At 39.0% G+C, this 23,222-nt stretch overlaps 1 protein-coding gene across 3 annotated transcripts in view; it reads left to right on the forward strand.

The window, feature by feature from the left end:
* Window positions 1–7,345: 7,345 nt before the first annotated feature.
* The window catches only part of Ten-a (Teneurin-a transmembrane protein), a 1,186,308-nt gene continuing 1,170,431 nt past the window's right edge, over window positions 7,346–23,222 (forward strand). For all 3 annotated transcript variants that reach the window (XM_076206894.1, XM_076206895.1, XM_076206896.1), the window contains exon 1: window positions 7,346–7,538. In XM_076206894.1, coding sequence (XP_076063009.1) covers window positions 7,364–7,538 — 175 coding nt within the window. In that variant the 5' untranslated portion in view covers window positions 7,346–7,363. The remainder of the gene's footprint in view (window positions 7,539–23,222) is intronic.

Below are 23,222 nucleotides of genomic sequence, written 5' to 3' on the forward strand. Positions count from 1 at the left end.
TATCTTTAGTACAGTTTCGTTGTTGTTATTGTTTTTGCCTTACACTTCATCGCTCTTCCTTGTCGTTGTCCTCCCGTTTAATAAGTTTCTCTTTTTCGTTTTTTTTTTCTTTATTTTCTGTTCCACATTCTGAATCTTCTTAACTGCTTCTTAGTTCCAGAATTTTAGTTTGGGAGCGTCAATTTTGTTGGCTTGATTTAAGCTTCAAGTTCTTTGTTCCTTTTGGCTCTTTGCAATCTTTTAGGTTTTCTTCTTTTCTCTATTATGAGGGCATCTTTCAAATATTTGACTTTTGATTACTTAAATACACGCATAACCTTATGTTTTGTCTTTAAAGACACTCTCGCCATTCCTTTTCTTTCTTTGTGAGCTCATTTATATGTGTGTGTGTATATGTGCATGTGTTTGTGTGTGTATGCGAAATGTGTGTGTGTGTGTATGTGTATGTATGTGTGTGTGCGTATGTGTAGGTCCGTGTATGCGTGCGTGTGTGTGTGTGTGTGTGTGTGTGTGTGTGTGTGTGTGTGTGTGTGTGTGTGTGTGTGTGTGTGTGTGTGTGTGTGTGGTATGTGTGTGTATGTGTGTTCTTTCGGATGTTACTTCCAGTTTCCTAAATATTGAGGACAATAGAAAATGGATCTTTTCAGGAGAAACAACTTATGAATATATATATATATATATATATATATATATATATATATATATATATACATATATATATATATATGTATTTATGTATGTATGTATGTATGTATGTATATATGAATATATATAGATATGTACACATATACATACGCACACACGCACACACACGCATACACACACACACACACACACACACACACACACACACACACACACACACACACACACACACACACATACACACACACATATGTATGTATATATATATATATATATATATATATATATATATATATGTGTGTATATATATATATATATATATATATTTATGTATATATATATATATATATATATATATATATATATATATATATATATATATACATGTCCATATATAAAATGAAGAGAAAAAGTAAGGAGGGAGTAAGAGAAATTTGGAACAGAAGAAGAGAACACAAAGGAAAAAAGTGCTTTTAAACAAAACTCTGAAAACAAGACAACTGTGTGGTTAAACACATTCCCATCTCCCCACCCCTGCACCACCTTCCCCCACCCTCTTCTCTCACCGTCTCTTCCTCCTCCATCCAAGGCTCGTCCTATTTACAAACCATTACGCTACAATATATACAAGGCCGCGCAAACAGCATCAAACAAGAGGCACAAACAACATCAAACAAGACAAACGGGGCCTGAAACCGCGACGAGTTATGTGGTTGGTAAGAAGGGGGTTGGGGGAGAGTGGAAGGGGGGGTTAATGGGTGAGGGAGGATATGAACGACGGAGGGCGAGGGTAGAAGTAGAGGTAATGTATGATAGGAGCAGCAAGATTGAAATGGGAAGTAGTCTTGGTGAGGCGAAAGAAGAAATAACTTATATATGTATATATATATATATATATATATATATATATATATATATATATATATATATATATGTATATGCAGTATGTCTATGTGTACTTGTATGTATGTATGCATGTATTGACTGTATATATGTATGTATGCATGTATGTATGTATGTATTGACTGTGTGTATGTATGTACTGTATGAATGTATGTTTGTATGTATGTATGTATGTATGTATGTATGTATGTATGTACAAAAGTATTTCCAAAAGTAATGCCTCTTATTTTCTTATTCTGCACTAGATAATCAGTGACGATTGTTTATGGTATTGTTATAATGACAAAATCTTCGCGTTTATTACCTGAAATTTTCATCTCATTGTTGAAGATATTGATGGTGAGTGTCTAATAAAATAACCCCTGTCATGGATGTACGTCAGAAGCAGAGATGCATCTTTGAATTCCTCCACGTAGAAGAAGTGAAACCAATCTACATTCACCGACGTTTGGTGAACGTTTACGGAGCCGAGGTAGTTTATGTCAGCACGATTAGGAGATAGTATCGTCGATTCTGGAGTGACGACAGAGATGTGAGTGACAAACCGCGCTTCGGACGGCCATGCGCAGGCCTTTGCTCATCGATGGCGAAAGTGTATAGAGAAGGAGTTCATTACGTAGAGTGTAAATGTCCGCTAGTTTTAATGGTAGCAATCCCGTCTTCCTAGCTTTTCAAGTTTTTGAATCACGAGTATATATATGTATATATATATATATATATATATGTATATATATATATATGTATATATATATATAATATATATATATATATGTATGTAGTTATGTGTTTAGGTATGTATGTATATATATACATATTTATGTATAGATGAGTGTGTGTGTAAATATACATAGAATAAAGGAAACAATGATGAGTTTTTATGACTATTTGCCTAACATTTCGGATAAAATTCTTGCCACAGAGAAACTATAGATAGATTTGATCTGTAATCATATTTTAGAAGAACTTCTAGGCGAAACAGTAGAGGAACAAATTCACGCAAACTCACCGATATTTTTTCATTGTACGAGATCACGCTTTTACACACACACACACACACACACACACACACACACACACACACACACACACACACACACACACACACACACACACACACACACACACACACACACACATACACACATCCTTGCAAGAGGGATAGCCAAAAATAAAGACATACAAATCCCTTCCACCCAATCCTTCCCCACATACACCACTTTCATTCACCCCCTCCTTCCTTCTTATCTTGGCTCCTCCTGGATGACGGGTCATCCCTGCATATCGCCCACTGCCCTGGGACAGAAGTAATGTTGCATGACACAGCACATCCACAGCAAGGCGGCTTCCTTTAATCGGTGACATCCCCTCTCCGTCCCCTTATGCAGAAAAGAAGACGGGGAGAAATCCCTTCGTGCTCTCCCCTAACACTCACTTCCATTTTGCTGCCATATTCTACTCTTGTGCTTCTCATCATCTTACTTTTACCCACATTTATCTTCAACTTCCTTCTTTCACACACCTTCCCAAGCTCTGTCACTAACTTTCTTAATCCCTCCTCTGATCCTGCCACAAGCACAATGTCGTCAGCAAACAACAGCTGCCTTATCTCCCACTTTTCTCTATTTTCTTTAACAATCTCCAATCCCCGCCCCATTGCCCTTGCGTGTAACTCTTATACCACTTCATCCATGTATAAATTGAACAGCCAAGGCAACATAACACATCGCTGGCGAAGTCCCACCTATACCTCAAACCACAAACTGATTCTAATTCTAACACAAACTCTACTACTCTCGTAAAAAGTCTTGTCTGCTCTTTACCGCTTTCCTCCTATTCCATATATCTGCAATACCTCCTACAGTGCCTTCCTGTCTACCCTGTCATAAGCCTTTTCCAGATCCATAAAGGCCCAAAAAACATCCTTCCCTTTTCATAAAGCTTTCTCACATATCTGTCTCACCACAAAAATTTGATCCATGCAACCCCTACCTGTCCTAAAACCATACTATTCTTCACCAATTATTCCCTCTGTTCCTCTCCTAATCCTCTTAATCAAAACCCTCCCATAAGCCTTCCCAACTACACTCAACAAACTGATCCCTCTGAAACTACAACACTCACACTTCTCTCCTTTTCCCTTGTAAAGCGGAACTAAACAGGCACTCTTCCAGTCCTGCGGCACTCTACCCTCATTTAGACAAACATTAAACACCCTCACGAGCCAGTCCACCATCACTGTACCTCCCTTTTTATACACTCCACACTAATCCATATATATATATATATATAGATATATATATATATATACATATATATACATATATATATATATCTGTATATATATACATACATATATATATATATATATATATATATATACATATATATATATATATATATATATATATATATATATATATCACAAACGCACAACACATACACACTCGTGGTGCAGTTGGTAGAGTTTCCGGTTGCCACTACGGTGGTCCGGGTTCAGTTCCCGCCCAGGGATGAAATAATTTCAGTATCGCTGCGTTGCGGGTTGTTACTCCAACTCTCGTGGGCGGGGAGATGGGTGCGTGTATGCATGTAAGTTCACGGCATGACCCATAGATCGGTCATATGAGCTCTGAGCTCTCTTCCGGGATGGAAATAGCTGTCCAACACGTGATCCAAGACCATGGTGAGTCACATACGCCCATACATACACACGCGCGCGCGAGCACGGACAGACAGGTTTGGAAAGTGATTAATGGTTTTAGTGACATACAAAGTATTGAAAATTATCAAAAGTTGAAACATATGAAGAGACTATCTATGATGTATATACTCAGTGGAAAACAACAATCCACGAGCGAAAAAGGAAAATATTTTGTTGTTGTCACTTGTCATCCGATAAATGCATTAAACTTACGAGCTCATGGACAAGTAGATGATGAAAAAACCCATAGAAAACCTGATCCAGCGGAGATAGGAATATGCAGCAGAGATGGGTTCTCCACACAAAGTGAGGAATATATGTAAGATCAAGAGAATACAAGCAATAGCAACCAGTATGGTCACCAGCCTAGTTAACGAACTATGTAAGGAAATGTACAAAGAAATGAATATACTGTCACTAAAAGATAAAACAAAGTGAGATGACATAATCGCCGTCTTTAGTAAAGCTAAGTTAGTCGACAAAATTGACAGGCAAGATATCTGTTTGGCTTGGGATAATGGAAAAAGTTGAACATTTAGAACAGCTCGAAAAAGAAAGTTGACAAATAAAAACATACACAAATCTATTTCTAAGCTTGACAAATGGAGACAGAGGTAATACCCGACAAGTATTTATGTAATTACAGTGTACGGGATGGGAGCTATGTCGCTATTTACTAAACTTTCCCTCACACTTGTTTATGTTATTGCCATGAATTATTTCTTCATTTACTTAGTTCCACAAATTGGTGCACCTTTTTGGAAAAAATTGCTTCCTAATATCCTCCGAACAATTCTTCTTTAATTCCTTAGTATGGTATGCTATCTTCTTCTTTCATCTCATACTAACAGATCCTGTTTATCTAACTTCTTTATTTTATTTTTCTTTGCTAAGAATACCATTATCATATTACCTCTTCTTGTTCCTCCAAAGTGGATAGCCTCAGTTTTTCTAATCTCTCATTTTATGTCTTATCTACCACCTTTTGCCCATTCGTTTATATATTTCTTTCATTAACTTGACCATGCTTCTGCTGCATATTCCTGTATGGGGGTGGATGAGATTTTTTTCATCATGTCATCGTCAATATAATAAAATGACAATCTTATATACATTAGTATTTTATGTCCCTCCCATTTTTCTATTTATATGATCTGGAAACAGAGCATCTTTGATCAAATTGTCTAAATCCTTTGTTCTCCTTTGCCATATTTTTTCTTTATCTCCCATTTTATAACTTCTCATTTTACCCTCATTTGGTATTTTATTTTATCCTCCACTCTTGAAATTTCACTCTTTTCATGATCATAGCATCAACAGGAAGTAAGTTTACATAGCTAACTGTTTTATCAATTATATCATATATGTACACTAAGAATATTACCAGTTCCAATACCGATCCCTGTGGTACCCCTCTAGTCACCCCGCTCCAATCTAACATTTCACTTTTTATACTATATTTGGAATACGTCAATCATTCAGGAAACCTTTCACCCAGCCCAGTATGTTCCATTTAACTCCTACGTTTCCCAGCTTCCATATTAATGTTTTGTGCGTCATCTTGATAAAAGTCTTTACCAGGTTCCAGGAACACACAATCCACCCACCCAGCCCGCCTTCTCTTGTAGGATATCTTTCACTCTCGAATAAAATTTAGCTGGCTGATTACACATGATTTTTCTTTGCTGAATTAATACATTTTGAACCAAGATTCTCTTTTGCTCTAAGTTCATTCCTATACTTTCTACAATATTTTCACACACGCGCTATCACATACACACACACGCGCGCGCACACACACAGTTGTTGAGGTTGAAATGAAAAAATGAGAAGACAAAGTCATGAATTAAGCAGATGAATCAAGTCACACTCAAAAAGAACACTGATGACAAAAGGAGATTTAAAAAAAATAATAATAATAATAAAAAATCCAAACTTTTTTTTATTTGATAGAAAGACAAGTATGACAAAGAGAGGTGAGAGTGAGGTTTAAAGATACGTCACGAAATAAATAATGAAAATAAAAAGGAGAGGTATGGTGGAGATTGTAGCATTAACGTTGTGTATGATTTATGGGTGAAAGCCGATTGCCCTATTCCCCAAACAAAGACTGAAATGTCTAACGTCAGGGCCACTCGTGATCACGTGCATTATTAATCTCTCCTTTCTTATATTCTCGATCTAATCTCTGTCACAATGGCCACCTCACATTTTATATATTTATTTATTTAGTTATCTATTAATTTGTTATTTATTTATTCAAAAGTTTCTCTCTTCCGATATGTGGTGTAACTGTCCTGCAAGAGACGGATACTCTGAGGGTGTCTCCCAGTAGGCTGGCACTCGGTCCCTGGACCGACGCGAACATTTTGATTAACAAATATATTGTAGAGATTCCTTTCCGCGGCTGTAGTAATTTCCTAGAGATTTCATTAATCACATAAAAGGGGTCCTGATGTATACATACATACATACATACATACATACATACATACATACATACATACATACATACATACATGCATACTTACATACATATATACATACATACAAACACACATACATACATGCATACTTACATACATATATACATACATATATACATACATACATACATATATACATACATACATACATATACATTCATAAATACATCCATACATACATATATACGTACATACATACATACATACATACATACATACATACATACACACATACCTATATACATAAACACATTCATAAATACATATATACATACACACACATACATACATACATACATACATACATACATACATACATACATACATACATACATACATACATGCATGTATGCATGCATGTGGATGTGGTAACTTGACACAGGAAAGGGGCATGGGCTACCCATATCAAGGGGTTCTCCAATTTCCTGCAAAAGGGAGGAAAGACATTTTATGAAATTGTTTTTCACAGCACAAAGTCGGGGCCTTTTTTGGCCAGTAGCATTAGGAAAGACTCCCTTTTTGAATCCCATTTTGACTTTTTCACATTCCTTTTTTTGTTCTTTTTGAATAGTTCTTTCACTTTTCTTTTTATTTTCTTCGTTGCAGATGATTCAAATTAACCGATGAAATGGAATCTGACGGGCGATCCAAGGCAGGGGCCAATCGTAGCAGCAGTCGGCGTGGCCACAGCTCCGATTGGAGGAGCGGGAGCCAATCAGGTGGAGGGCTTCAGTATTCCTCCAGTGACGACGAAAGTGACGTCAGAAGCAGTGGGCGTAGTTACAGAGGCTCTCAGAGAACAGGTAGGTGGTTGCCTTCTTTTCAAAAAGAAAATGTGCCAATCGTAAAATAAGTGTGAATAGATTGCTTCCATATGATAGATGTGTGTGTGTGTGTGTGTGTGTGTGTGTGTGTGTGTGTGTGTGTGTGTGTGTGTGTGTGTGTGTGTGTGTGTGTGTGTGTGTGTGTGTGTGTGTGTGTGTGTGTGTGTGTGTGTGTGTGTGTGTGTGTGTGTGTGTGTGTGTGTGATCCAGGTCCTCAATGGAGGAAGAGGAATGAGTGATCATACTGGTCAACTCTTTCTAAAGGTATTTCCACGTAAAAGGGACGAAATGTTTCAGTCATCAATGCCACGTGGTCTCTTTGTGATGAGAAACACAGTTACCAATTTTAGAGCACTAACGACCTGATAACAATACATGTGAAATAGAGAAGTAATAATGCAGCAAACAGGCAGATGATACTCATGTGTACCATGTTAATATGATTGGTTCAGTGTACACTATCTGTTATTGGAAATGCTTAATGGTATTATTCAGGGTAAGGCTGACCTCAAAACATAACAATACCGTGATCAACCAAGAAACTCTTCAGGGTTATCTTTTAGCGGAACAGAATAATGTGACGTAAATGCATATATGTGCAACCGCTGATCTATGGGGACTTCAGGAAAGGGTTTCAGAGATTTATTATGTGATCAATGAGTGATGAGACTCTCTTTGCTCTTAATGGAATGTAAACCGCACAGGTGGATGTAGAGTTTAGATGATATGTGAGACTATTTGACTTTGAAATCAAGGTAAGTACACGCTTCAAGGAAATGATAATGTACAGTATATGCACTCTTACCTTATGGTTGTAGAGTAGTCAACACGTTAAAAATATTCTAAAGTGGGTAATCATAGTAAACAGGTTAATAAAGGCAGTATCACTACGTAATAAAAACATCTAGCAACAACCAGAAAAAAATATATATACTTCGATGTAGTCCTTGGTGGTGTTCTTGACGGAAATTAAGTAACCACTTCGGCGTTCTTTCAGGTCTACATTTGTGAAACTTTACGTGACACTTCAGTTCTGTATAAACTCAAACCCATCATGTCAATACATGCCCCTTGCCTTTGTCTAGACTCTAGAGGCTGGACACAGCTCCAGACTTCTGGTGTTGAAGGTAATGAAAAAGAAGAAGAATAGTACCCGGAGGAGGGGTGGTTAGAGAAGCTGGAGGAGGAAAGGGATTTAGTGTGATAGAAGAGGGATTTCGATACGGGGTGGAAGAAGAATTAATTATCAATAAGATTTAACCACAGTCTCGGGGTTAACCCCTTATGCGTATTAGATCTTAACCTGTTTAACGCTAAAAGATGTTGTTCGTGTGAATGGCTGCCTCTGTAACATAATGATTAGGATTATGAGTGATTCTCTCCACTAGGCATCTCTAGAATTCAGAAATACTTAATATTGGACAGGAAAACACCTTTCAAATACATACCAATCTGGCTTTAAGTAGAACAAAGTAATCAAATAAGCTCATTGGACTTTGATTTATTATGCCGTTTTTTACACTGTACGATTTTTTTTTCTTTTTTATTGTTCACTCTTCACGACTTGCAGATTTGTTTTTATCTTCCAGTTTATTTAGCTGAAGGAAACCGCACCTTTCGCAGGCAAAAGGTTACAATTATCTAGAAAGTATATTGATTAGTCTTTCCCTTTATGGTCTTAAAATTAATTTTAGCTGCTGTTAGGCAATTCTATTCAAAGAAACTAGCAAAGTTGTAGCCAAAGGGTTACATATGTCGTTGCAAGGCTGCTGAAGTGCTCTGTCAAGTTCAGGAAGACTCTACAAAAAAAAAAAATAAAACACAAAGAGGAGAGGCAGATGTTACAGTTCCAAGATTTCATCTCATTTGAATCATTTGACGTTGTCCATGTTTACAAACTTCACTTAGGAAGCACCCACCACCTCCACCAACGCCGTCACCGCCTCCCTGCGATGCAAACAAATTAAGCACGGCAGTGATGTCATGTCAGCTGTTTTCTTTGTGCGGAGATTAATTAACCGCTGTGACATAAAGTTTCGAATTTTAAATGTTCCGTGGAATTAGGTTAGTCGCCCACTCACAACGCAGTACATGGATATATATTTGCTTGCATATGTGTATACCCTTGTGTTTTTTGTGTGTGTTTGTGTGTGTGTGCGTGTGTGTGTGTGTGTGTGTGTGTGTGTGTGTGTGTGTGTGTGTGTGTGTGTGTGTGTGTGTGTGTTTGTGTGTGTGTGGTTTGTATGCATGCATGCGTGTGGCCGTATGTGTGCATTCATTTCCCGAATCTTGAAGGACTTCCTCTGTCTTCTTCATTCGTAAATCTTTATATACATTTCTTCAGGCTCTGTTTCTCTTTCTTCCTCCTATCTTTCTCATCTCTTCCCATCTCTCTTTCTCAATCTCCAATCCTCTCGGTCTTTCATTCTGTATCCCTGATTTCTCTCTACCTTCTCTATTTTACATTCTCTCCAATCTCTCACTTCTTCACTTTACTTTTCTCTTCCTCTCTTTCTTTCTTTCTCTCTTCCCATCTCCCTTCCACTTCCTGCTATACCTTCTGTCTTCTTCTCTTTCTATTCCTTCAGTCTCTTCTGTCCCTCTTTTCCTCTTTCCTATATTTCCTTTCTTATCCTTTCTCTTCCTTTCTCTCTCTCTTCTCTCTCTTTCCCCTTCCTCCTCCATGCCTGTCTTTTTTTCTTTCGTATTCTATCTATGGCTATCCTCTTCCAGCGAGTTTTACTATATTTCTTTGCTTTTCTTCCCTTTTAATTCTTTCTGCAAGACCTTTCTCCCCAGTTCTTATCCTGACTGTTAGTAATTTGTATCCAAAAGGTTCTCAGAGACCATTGATATCAAATATCATCACCAAAAAAGGCCAACATTCCTACCATTTACCGCCATCACAAAAACATTACCGTCACCTCTACCACCACAACAAAACCACAACAAGCATTACCACCACCATAACCACAACCACCCCAACAACCACAACCACAACCACAACAACCACAACCACCACCACTGACCAAACAGAGACAAAGTGGTTCTCTAATGATGTGGTCAGTGGGTCTGGGCACTGTTGAGTCATGTCTAGGCTTCTGGGAGAACACTAGATGTCTGTTTACACACACAAACACACACATACACACACACGCACGCGCATGCACGCACATACACACACACACACACACACACACACACACACACACACACACACACACACACACACACACACACACACACACACACACACACACACACACACACACACATTCTTCCCTAAACCTGAACTAATCCCCTTCATAAAACGAATTTCAGGATTCACACGATTTTTCATAGTTTTGCATCCTTTCAGTTTTTATTTTCCTTGTTTTATTTCGAATACCTTTCCAGTACCAGTCACTCATACCTTATCTTCACTCCTTCATTCATGTCATAGTAACTCAATCTATGGTGTCGCACACCTTAACCTCCCCACCCCACCCCCTCCTCGAAGGGGCTTGGTTCGTGGTGGCGCTGATGGGGGTGGAGGAACTTTGTGGAGCGGCTTGGCAAGAGAGCTAAGGCTACTCTCCGCTACCAACGGATCTCCTCTATTTGTTGCCGCCCCTACGACCGTAATTGATAGTAGTCGTAGTTTGCAGGTCTGGTGGCTTAATTAGAGCTGTACCGATGAGCAGAGCCTGTTTTATGTGAAATACGTGTGAGTATATGTGTTTGTGATTTTACGTATATGTATGTTTTTTCATCTGTGATTTTTTATATTCTTCATTGAAGCATTTCACTGTTTATCGTTGTAACTATATGAAGGACGTCTCATGATATAGTTACAGAGACACGTGTATTCCTGCCGAGGTGCTACAGGGACTTACGTGTAATACAATATGGAAATACAAACAAGATTTAATTACTCTTGTACATTGATCTTTATGTCCGTCAATAAGCGGTGATGGCGGGATGAGGAATTCATGAGCTGTCAGCCAGACTAGCTTTACGACATCCATTGCTTACTCATATCTTATGTACTCTCTTTTTCATCTGTGTGTATGTCTGTCTGTGTACAATATGTCTCTCTCTCTCTCTCTCTCTCTCTCTCTCTCTCTCTCTCTCTCTCTCTCTCTCTCTCTCTCTCTCTCTCTCTCTCTCTCTCTCTCTCTCTCTCTCTCCCTCTCTCCCTCACTCCCCTCCCCCCCTCTCTCTCTCTTTCTAAGTGTTTTTATCCGGTCTTCATCAAAACTTGTTCAGTTTTCTTTTTTTATTGTTACCGCCAGTAAATTCCTATTTTGACTCAAGTTTAGCTCTTCGCAAGCAGATCTTAGTGTTAATATGTTTTTCTAATGTCTGCCTCTCCTCTTTCTATGTCCATGTCCCTATTCCTCCTCTCCTATTTTATAAGGACAGAAATGAGGCTTGCCACCAACTTCAAGGTGAATACGAGAGGGCGTATCTGTCGATACACGCAACTCGAAGAGGACCGGGAACACCCCTATATGTAACCTAACCTCACTCACGCAACCTCCCGCTTGCGCACCGCTCGCGCACATGACCGCCCCACGCACGCCCTCGCTCGCGCCGCGGACCTACTCGGGTCCGACTTGTCAAAGCAAACATGCAAAATGCACATCAAAACCCCCTCGAACTCTTAAACTGGAGAATGAGGTCGCGATTGCTACAACCTCAGGAAAGGTATGCGTCTTCTGCGGTTCTGTCGTTTTGGACGAGGCCGTATTCTTCAAGAAATTTTAACACCGGAGACCAAAAAGCCACAGCCCCAATATACAAAACCACCATTTTCTTAAAATTGTCCCCAGCTACTCGACTACGATACTAGACTCGATTATATATCTTCCTATCTGCCGCTCAGTGGCTTTCATTATAACCAAAAGGATAAAGCCCATCTTGAATAGTCACTTGCTGTCTGTCAAAAATGTTGGTCTCTCGCCTATAGAGAACTGCCAGGTATTATATGTATATATATATATATATATATATATATATATATATATGCAAGCAATCACATCACCGTGATACAAAAATACAAAATAACCACAGGAGAAAGGAAACTTGTAGACAGTAAGTACTTTCCTATATTACATCTTCAGACTGAAGATGTAATATACGAAAGTACTTACTGTCTACAAGTTTCCTTTCTCCTGTGGTTATTTTGCATATATATATATATATATATATATATATATATATATATATATATATATATATGTATATATATATATATATATATACATATAAATATACATATACATATATATATATATATATACATATACCGAAGGCTTTTTCCCCCTTACACAGGAGGTAGCCAAAAAACAAAGGCATAAAAACCACTCCCACCCATTCCATCCCCATCATACTCCACTCCCCTCCACCCTCTTCCCTCCCTCTTATCTTGGCACCTCCTGGATGACGGGTCATGCCTCCATCTTGTCCGCTGCCCTAGGTCAGAAAAAGTGTCGGAAGACACAGCACATCCACAGCAAGGCCGCTTCATTAAATCGGGGAAAAGAAGAAGATGGGGGAGAAATCCCTTTGGACTTCGTCAATTCATTTCTCATACATACTTCCTCACGCGCGCGCAGAAAGAGTGAAAAGGATGGATAGAAAGAAGAACATAAGGAAAGTTAAAGTGCGATAAGGGCAAAGGAAAGTAAATTGTCTATGTATTATAGAGAGAAAGATTGAGACAGGCTGAGGAAAGAGAATTAGATGTGAGAGAGAGACAAAAGGAGGGAGAGAGAGAGAGAGAGAGAGAGAGAGAGAGAGAGAGAGAGAGAGAGAGAGAGAGAGAGAGAGAGAGAAAGAGAGAGAAAGGTCATGTATACCCACGAGTGTTCTATCAATTATTACAATTGAACACGACGTATGTTTGAATGTGAAATTCCTTTTACTGATAATTGCCCTGATCTGCTGTATTGGAATCATATGTAATTGCCTGTAATAGCATTTTGTAATTTGTTCTCTCGTCAGTCCAAATTGCCTGAAATTTCATCATACATATTTATAAGTGCCGAATTTTGCATAATATATAAAAGCTGTTCCGGCTAGAGGAATGGCTATTTTGTGGCGTATTTCATGTGGCTCTATTTTCTATTTTTTTTATTTCATTTGATTATATTTTGGAAGGGCTATTTTTTGGCGTATTTCATGTGGCTCTATTTTCTTTTTCTTTTTTTTCTTTTTTATTATTTTTTTCATATTATCATTTTTTTTTTTTTTTTGCTCGAGTGATTGAATTCCGAGGCATATTCTAAACAAATATTTTTTATAACCATGAAAGATGATTCATTGAAATTAATTAATATGATAGTGGCTATTCGAGTGATATATTGCGTATGTTCAGGTGCAATTTGTACACAGTGACGTATGATTAAGCACAATTATACATTTAATTGACAAATGTTATATGTTGAATGTACACTCGTATAAGAGAAGCAATCCACGCTACTATCGCCTTATGTCGATCCACATTCCAGCAGACTAGATAAGAGCAAGTGTAGTTATCAATCGTTGGAAACAAAGAAAATGAATAATTTTTTTTTTTTTTTTATGATTGCGCTGCGGAGAGGGCTTCCCTTAGATGAATAACATCAGTTGGCGGCAGTTTGAATAAATGGCTAATCCTAAAAACAAAACGAAAGAGTAAATCTGAATAGGCTTCGCAGTTCATGGAGTTTCCCCTCATCTAAATAAAACTGCCTAGTGGTAGCTCGAATAAATGACTAAAGTGACAAAACTCTGCAAGGAGGTTAAAGCTTTCAATACAGTGGTGTATCTTCAGGTAAATGAAGTCGCCTGATGTAAGTCTTAATGAAATAGTAAAAGTGCCAAATGATAGATAATAAATAGATAATAAATAAACTAAAGGAATACAAAAATATGAATGGAAAAAAGTGGACGAATGGGCGAATCACTGTCACCACCTCTTCACGATGGTGACTTCCCCTTAGTTGTATACATCATCAGGCAATAGCCTTAATAATGATGATAAAGAAAATAATAAGATAACAAAAAAAACCCAGAAATAAACTACTTTTTATCTCTTTTGTGTATTATGGGCACATTACTCTTGGTTGTAGATTAGAGACTTTTTTTCCTCTTTCTTTGATATGTGTTAGAGTAGGCTGGGCTCTCCTTATATTAAGAATCACATGTCACCCAGACAGATAAGTATCAGTATCAGCTTTGCTTGGGTTCAGGCCTGCGTATGAATAAAATGACCTAAGTGTGGTGGCGCAGCCCTATAGATTTTTTTTTTTTTTTTTTTTTTTTTTTTTATTAAGGGGGAGGCGTTATTGCAGAGGAGATGGTTAAGGTTTTTCTCGGTGCCCAATTCAGCCTCAAGGTGCTCTTTCCAGATTTTGTTCTTCCTAGTTCCAGGCAGTATTGCTCATCTGAATAAAATCGTCCAGCAACAGCTAAAAGAATTGGCCATCGTCTATGGGTTAAATCATTCGAGCACAAATGGACACTTGGGTCGAAATGGTCATGACAGGTTATTAGGAAGAATATGTGGATGGGAAAGTAGGAATTGTGGGGCAGCGAGGGTGGAGTGGAGGAAAGTGAGTTCCGGATGACGGGATTAAGGAAAGAGTATCGACTGACAGAGTGGCAGGGTAAGTGGGCCGTTGCAGAGGCTGAAGGAGGATTATGAGGAAGGTTCGGGTGAGAGGGTGGTGGTGGTAGTGGTGGAGGAAGTGGTGGTAGCGTTAGTGGTGGTTGTGGTGATGGTAGTGTTAGTGGTGGTAATGGGGGATTATGGTGGTGGTGATGGTGACTGTGGTGGTAGTTGGGGTTATGGTAGTAATGGTAGTGTAATATGTCATTGGCCTTTGCCACGTGACGTGGAACCAGGAAAAGCCGCTACCTGGTGCCTCGCTGGCTGTATATATAAACAAATATAATCAAGGTAACTTTTTCGTACTCCTGTACCTGTGTAAGAGGAGTTTGCCATGTCTTGAAATCTGCCCCTGCGAAATAGGATATCATTATACATTTATGTTTGCGTATATGTTTCAAATAGTGCTTCTGTGTTTGTTTATGGTTACCTTTTGTATTTGCGTTTGTTTTCTGTGTTGGGGGGGCGGGGTTTCAGGGGTTACAAGAGACGAGAGGAGGAACCGTTTCTTTCTCCCTCGTCCTTCCAATAATTGAATACCGGTGTTGACATTACAGCGGAGACGAAGGGGATCCACAGCCACATATTTATGCGTTCGAGGAGGGACGTTCGGGGATGGTGAGGTCTCTACAGCAACACCCTCCAGAGGCGTGACGAAGAAAAGAACAAGACTAGGGGAGACGAAGTACAGGGAAGGAGGAGGAGTTGCTTAAGAACGTGAAGGAGGAAAGGGAGGTGAAGGAACGAGTGTTAGTGTTATAAAAAAAAAAAAAGTTGCTGGAGAAGGGAGAGTAGGTGAAGAAGGAAAACGAGAAGGTGGAGAAGGAGGAGGAAGAGGAGGAGGTGGAGGAGGAGGAGGAAAAGGATAATAATTAACACGAGAAAAGAAAAGGCTCCTGGCTTAACAAAAAAAAAAAAAAAAAAGAGAGAGGAAACTCAAAAAAGTGTTCACCGGAGTGTGCACCCAGTGAATACGGAAGTAGGCTAAGGAAAATTGTTGGAGAAGTGATGCCGTGCGGGCGACAAAAGCGCTGAAGTAATTTCGTCAAGAGGAGGACAGGGGGTGAATGGAGGAATGGCTGAGGGATGAAATGTGTACTGTAGATGTATATATCATAAATGAACAAGAAACAGGTTACACATAAGACGTGATAGATAAACTTGTAGAAGTGAAGTTGGATTGAGGTAGAATGTAAGGTGAAGATTACTGTTTGATAAGGGATAGATATAGAAAAAGATAGCTAAACAGAAACAAAGACAAAGAATATGTGAATGAAGTTTAAGAAAAGATAAGGAAGATAGATTATGAACAGATAATTTGCGAAATTAAATGATAAAGATCATGGACAGCGGTCGGAGTTTTAGTTACAGAAGTGTAGTGCAATATATTACTGGAAGAGATAGAGGAAAAAGAATGAAAGAAAATAACACGAGAAGGATGATAAGAAGGAATGATTCAGATTCATTCCTTTCATTCACGTACTTCAGGGTAAATTGAGTTGTAGACGAAGATATCGCTGTCGTTCACCTGTTATTTTGAATGGCCAAACCAGTGTTTGGCATTTGGCAAAGATTCTCAATAAACCTAACCCGTCCTAATTTAATCTGACCAACCTAATCTAACCTAACCGAATCTAATCTAACCTAATCTAACCTAGCCTAATATAATCTATCCCAACCTAACCTAACATAATCTATCCTAACCTAACATAATCTAACCTAATCTAACTTAACCTAATCAAACCTAATCAAACCTAACCTAACCTAAACTAATATAATACTAGCCTAACTTAGTTTAGGTTAACTTAACTTAACCAGACCTAACCTAACCTGACCAAATCTAAACTAATCTAACCTAACCTGACCTATTACTTGCTGCCAGAGGACCAGTCTCGTCGTAAAGGGGTGGGGGGGGGATGCGAGAAGTTTTGAAAAAGCAAAAAAAGGTGACAAAGATTCGTATTTCCCAACCCTTCCTCCTTGTCCTTCTTGGCATTTATTTTTTTTCCTCGTACACCCTCCCCTTTACAATTTTCTATGTCTAGGATGTCTTCCAAATACCTAGAACTCGTTTACATATGTTATGCCCTAATGTTCTCTTCTATTTTCCTCTAATGTCCTGCTCACTTTCCGTGCAAAACAGACGAGCTCTTCAACAGAGTGGATGTCCCCATAGTAAAGGGATTGAGAATTTTATTTTGGTTAACGTTGGAAGGTTTTGGTCATTTGAGAAGGCTTTTAAGGACTTTTATGGCAAGTGGCAGGCGATTTTATTCAGGTAAGAGGAAGTCGGCATATAGACAAGTTTTAGGCGGTCTCAAATTTTGTAACATGCACCGTGTTATCAATGTTATGTTTCTGGCAGTGCGACAGCCTAGTGAATAGCGTATCGTGAGTTCTATTCCCGGGTCCCACTGTTTGTTTCTTGCATCGGTTTTTTCTGACACCCATGTGGGGGGCGACCCAAACACCGGCCTTAAAAAAAAAAAAAAAAAAATATATATATATATATATATATATATATATATATATATATATATATATATATATATATATATCTGCAACTAATAGGGTTGCTCTGCCAGGGGTTTCTCACTTCCCACTTCGTGGGATCGTGATGGTGAGTGCCAGTTGATTTGATTTATTTAAAAGAGACTGATCCATCAGTCATTTAATCATCGTTTTTAACTTTAGATTATGTTTTTCTTTTTCACTAAATTTAGAGTTCTTCTTAGACCCTAATATAATCCCCTATATTCATTCTTGTTTGTACTACTCGGTTCCCCATCCTTGTATAGCATTTTCCTTTTTCTTTCCACTGACATTGACTGTAACTCTATATCCATTACGAGCCCTTAGCACCACTTTATCTTTCTCTGAGCTTCTCTTCTCCCTTCTTTCCGCACCTGCCTTTCTTCCTCTACTTTTCCTATTGTTCCCTTCATTTCCCATCTCTCTTCGTCCTCTCCTCTTCCTTTCCGGAAAGGCAGAGTTGCGGCCACTGGGCTTTCTTCATCTGCAGGAAGGACGTCTTTGATTGCTGAATGGTCTGGACCACGTGCAGACGGTTATGGGCCAGCCCGGATGGACGGCGCGTACCAACGGGAACAAACGAGTACAAGAGCGTATAAGCGCGAACAATCGCGTACCAATGTGCCAGTGAGAACAAGCGCGTACCGAAGCGAGCAAGCGCGTGCCGATTCCTGCCTGCGCGTCCCACAACGGCGGACGAGCGCGCTCAATCCGACATTTGTTCGGATTTGACCTTTACATTCCATCGCATTCCAAATTCCTCCTCTTCTTCCCGGTGCACTCCTCCTCCTACTCGTTCTCTTCGCCCTCGTCTCTCTCTTCTATCTGTTTCTCTTCCCTTGCTCCAGCCCTTCCTCCTCCTCCTCCTCGTCCTCCTCCTCGCTCTACTTTTCCCCATCCTCCTATTTCTCTTCCTTCTTCTCATCTCTATCACCATCTTCTCCTCGTCCTCCTCCTCCACCTAATTCACCTTCTTTTATGCTTTTCCTTCCTTCCTTCCTTCGTTTCCCCCTTTTCGCTATGCAGATGCTCACCTCTACAACCTCCTCACCACCATCACCACCTTTCGTACCCTCTCCTTGTTTTCTTGAAATCTCAAATGTTCTCCGTGATTTGATGGCCGACTTCCGTGCGTGGAAAGGCGGTATATCCCCCTCCAACCGCAACCCCCATCTATCATCTCATACCCCTCATCTCACCATAACCAATCCCCCCCGTCGACCGACCTCCCTCTTCCTGTCTTCCCATCCTCCATCCTCATCTTCTTCCTTGTGCTTCTAGTCTTCAAGGAGTTTCTCTATGCGCCCGAAGGAGCCTTCTTTTCCTGTCCTTCCCCAGCCATCTTTATATGTCCTCCATGTCCTTTTTTCTTGACCAAGTTTTTTGTTTATACCTTGAATTTTCAAGTGATGGAAATGTAGAGAGGAGAATTGCTAATCCCCTTATTCCGTCCCATTTCACCGTGGACGACGCGCATAGAATATTATATTAGGAAATGATTGTACCCATAATACTGTTTGGAATAGAAAAATAATTATTTGAAGACAGCGGAAAAGAAGAGCTTAAAAGTGTTTGAGATGAAGTGCTAAATAAGAAGTGTTAGTGTTACGAAAATGGATACATTGAAAATTGTCTACGTAAGACGGAGAACGGGGTTGGAAAGGAAGATGGCAGATAAGGTTGATCAAAGAATACTTTCATGATTTGAGCATATGAAAACATAAGTGAGCAAAAAGATTAGCATATGGACAGCAGAAATAGATGAAATATACTTAAAAACATAAGAACATAATAATGAAGGAGACTGCAAGAGACCATAAGGTCAGGACTCACTAGAGCTCCCAAGTCACTCTTGCACTTAGTTTATTTATTTATTTATTTATTCATTTATCTATTTATTTATTTATTTTCAAAAAGCGTGTTATCAAAGCTATATCTGTTTTCGGGGTAGTGTAGCCCTACGTTTAATACGCTGCACTTTGAGATATTGAAGTCCATTTGCCACTTCACCGACCATGTGAACAATTTGTTAAGATCATCCTGCAGAATCTCGGCGTCGTCTCCTGACCTAAATAGGCGTCCTATTTTAGTGTCGTCCGCAAACTTACTAATATCACTATTAATCACATTGTCCAAGTCGTTTATGTACATAATGAACAATAAGGGACCCAAAACAGAGACACTCCCCCATTTGGATTTTACACTATTTATGGTGAGCCACTGCTTTCTGTCACTGATCCAAGCTCTAATTCATTCTAACACTTTTCCTCCTATGCCATGGGATTTTATTTTATTTTGTAGCCCATGGTGGGGCACTTTGTCGAAGGCTTTGCTAAAGTTAAGGTAAATAGTATTGTACCTATCATTGTTATCTGGTGCCTTATATACGTTAGTGTAAAAAGAGAATTAGTCACATGACTTACCCTTGGAGAAACCATGCTGTGATTCACGAATCAAAATATGTCTCGCGATGTGATCTCTGACTCTATTAAGGGGGTACGCGACACCTGGGGGGGTGAAGTGGGTCTAGATCTGGCATTTTTCAAAACTGTGTTCAAAATGTTCGTATACCACTTATAAATAAATCCCGACAAATAATTTTCCATCCGCGCGCAATTTAAAGGTCCTGGGTGAGGATTAAAGGGACAGATTTAAAGGCGCAACCCACACTAGAAGGAGGCGTGCCACTTAGGACCTTCAGGCGCAGCGAATAACGTTGAAATTTGATTGAATTTACACTCGCCCAGTGTATCAACGGCCAATACGATTGTGGAGGGGAAGGGAGGAAGGTGGAGGGAGAATATTTCGCCAACTTTGTGCGAAACTAAGCGTTAGTTACCGGCTAACTCTGAAAAGGGAAGTACGCATGTCTCATGAGCTCTCATTGCAATCTATTACTTTAGCTAGTACATAAAGATGGCAAGCAGTCAAAGACGACTAAAGATCTCACCACCTCTCACTCCACCACCGCCCTCACCTGCACCTCTGTGACGGTGACAGAGGTAAAGGACAACATTAGACTAAACAATTCAAAGAGGAAGATTAAATCCAAAGAAGAAAGCAAGAGGAAAAGATCAAGGCTATACAGGAAGAAGAAAGAAGAAGGGACATCATATGATGCTGGAGGGGGTGCCCTACCAACATAGATTGGCGAGGGGAATCTGATGAGGAAAGAGAAGGTGCCCACTACTGGAAAATAAACCTCTTTCCAATGATTTAGATACCCTGAAGACCCCCAGCAGAGAGGTTTCATATGAAGAAACCGCCAAAGGTGCAAAAAAGCAAATTATATGATGTTGTCGTCTGTGCGTCGTCACTACTGTGACATACTTATACTTTAGTTTTTCAGTATTTAAAGTACTTATAATTAAAATATGTTGATAATTTTTACTGTACTTACTTATTATATAATAAGAATTAAGCCATGAAAAAATCAGTCAAATTGGTGAAACTATAAGCAAGTTACAGATATATTCATATTTCAAGTTGCCATATCTCCGTTCGATATTTTTCTACTTTTTTTTAATCATAAAAAATCTAATATACATTAGATTTAAATGAAACTTACAGGGAATATTACTTTTAGTAACTGCTAGGGCCGATCCTTCGAATATTTTGAATAGGATGAAAGAGTTCGGAGTAATAATGGAAACAAGAGCAAAAAAATTGTATTTTTCACGATTTTTGCCAGCCATTAAAATTGAAATGCCTGTATGCAAAAGTATAAAGGAAATTGTTCAATTACTCAATGACCGGCCCTAGGTGTGCCTACTGACTAATCATAGCCAAAATATAAAACAAATTGGTCCACGTATTATGGTGCTGTGCACTTTTAAATGTCGCTACTGGTATACGTACATGTGTACATGTGTACATATGTACATGTGTACATACATCATTCTGCTTCACCTAAAATGTAAGCTATATAGATACCTATTTACCTGAGAAGTTTCAGCTCTTTACTCTAAATATTTTAGAAAATGACCTCCAGGTGTCGCGTACCCCCTTAACTATTATCGACTCAAGCACTTTATCTTCAACCAATATCAAACAGATTGGCCTGTAGTTGCATACAGACGATTTATCTCGCTTTTTGAAAACAGGAACAACAATTGCCTGCTCCCAAACAATAGGCACAAAACCAGTGCCGACCGACTTGTTAAATATTTCTGTTCACTGGTCGCAGATTTCAAATTTACACTCTTTAAGCACTCTCGGAAAATTTTCTTCTGGACGCGGGGATTTTGTAGCTTTGACTCTTTCAATCTGCTTGACTACCTCTACCGTACTAATGCTGGTATTAGATCGTCAACTTTCTTCATCCTCACTAAAAATCGGATCGCAGTCAGGTACCTTATCTAAACCTCTCCTTAGTGAACACCGAGAGAAAATATTTGTTAAAAGCCTCCCTCGTTTTTTCCTACGATTCAATCATAGTTACGTTTCGCTGTGCGCGTGTTCTTTTTAACCAGTGTAACCATATCGTTATATTTGGATCTAAGGTATGTTTCCCCATTTTTTATTATTGCAGAAAGTCCTCTTTTCATTCTGATCTCATATTTCAGCCTGTCCGTCATCCATTTGCATTACCATTTTTCCGTATTGACTTGAGGGTAATAGATTTATTTTGTGCATTTAGAATTGAAGCTGTTAGGTTACTATGCATTTCATTCAAATAGTTGACCTGGTTGTTTACCTCACGCTTATAAGTGACCTGGCCCAAGGTAGGCATATTACCCTCCGTGACCCAACTCCTGACCGCGCTAATGATGTCCGGACTGACCGTGTATCTTACCATGTCACAGCCCCCTGGATCGGTCTCGTAAGTGACCAAATGTCCTAAATACCTTCTCAAGCCCAAGAATGAAGTTGATAGACGAGGCGGTGAAGAGATGAGGTGTGCGAAAACAGGAGTGAATGATAAGTAGTTGTTCATGGATGATGAAATAACACGATCCAATGAGATATTCTCCTTATTTGCTTCACTGATTTTTCATATGGATAAGGGTTGGGAGTTGGCATAAAAGGAAGCGGTGGGGGTAGACACTGCTGTGGAAGTGCTGTTTCTTGCTGCATTACGCTTAACATTGAGCGGAGTGGCGGGAAACTGGGATGACCCTGCATCCACGAGGTGGGTGGGACAATGGATGGGTGTAAGGTGGGTGCTTTGACTCAACTACCCCCATTAGTAAGGGAGAAAATTCCTTTTGATAAAAGTTTGTATATTTTCTCGTGTAGTATCATATATTTTTTCCCCCTTTCCATCCTATCAGATTAAATTTCCTAGATTCTTCTGCCAAATTATTTAGCCTCTTCATCTTTTTTTCCGAGTATTCATTCCTTTTTGCTTTAACTGGTTTCCTTCTCCCTCGTTCACAATTTCTTATAATCTCACTGTTTATTTTTTACACAATTTTCTGTATTTCTCTTGCTTACATTTAGAAGAGTTCGATTGTTTTAAATCTTTTTGACATCCTAATACTTCAAATCTTTCT

Source organism: Oratosquilla oratoria, chromosome 23, assembly GCF_046742065.1.
Source record: "Oratosquilla oratoria isolate Oo_2021 chromosome 23, ASM4674206v1, whole genome shotgun sequence".
Classification (NCBI taxonomy): domain Eukaryota; kingdom Metazoa; phylum Arthropoda; class Malacostraca; order Stomatopoda; family Squillidae; genus Oratosquilla; species Oratosquilla oratoria.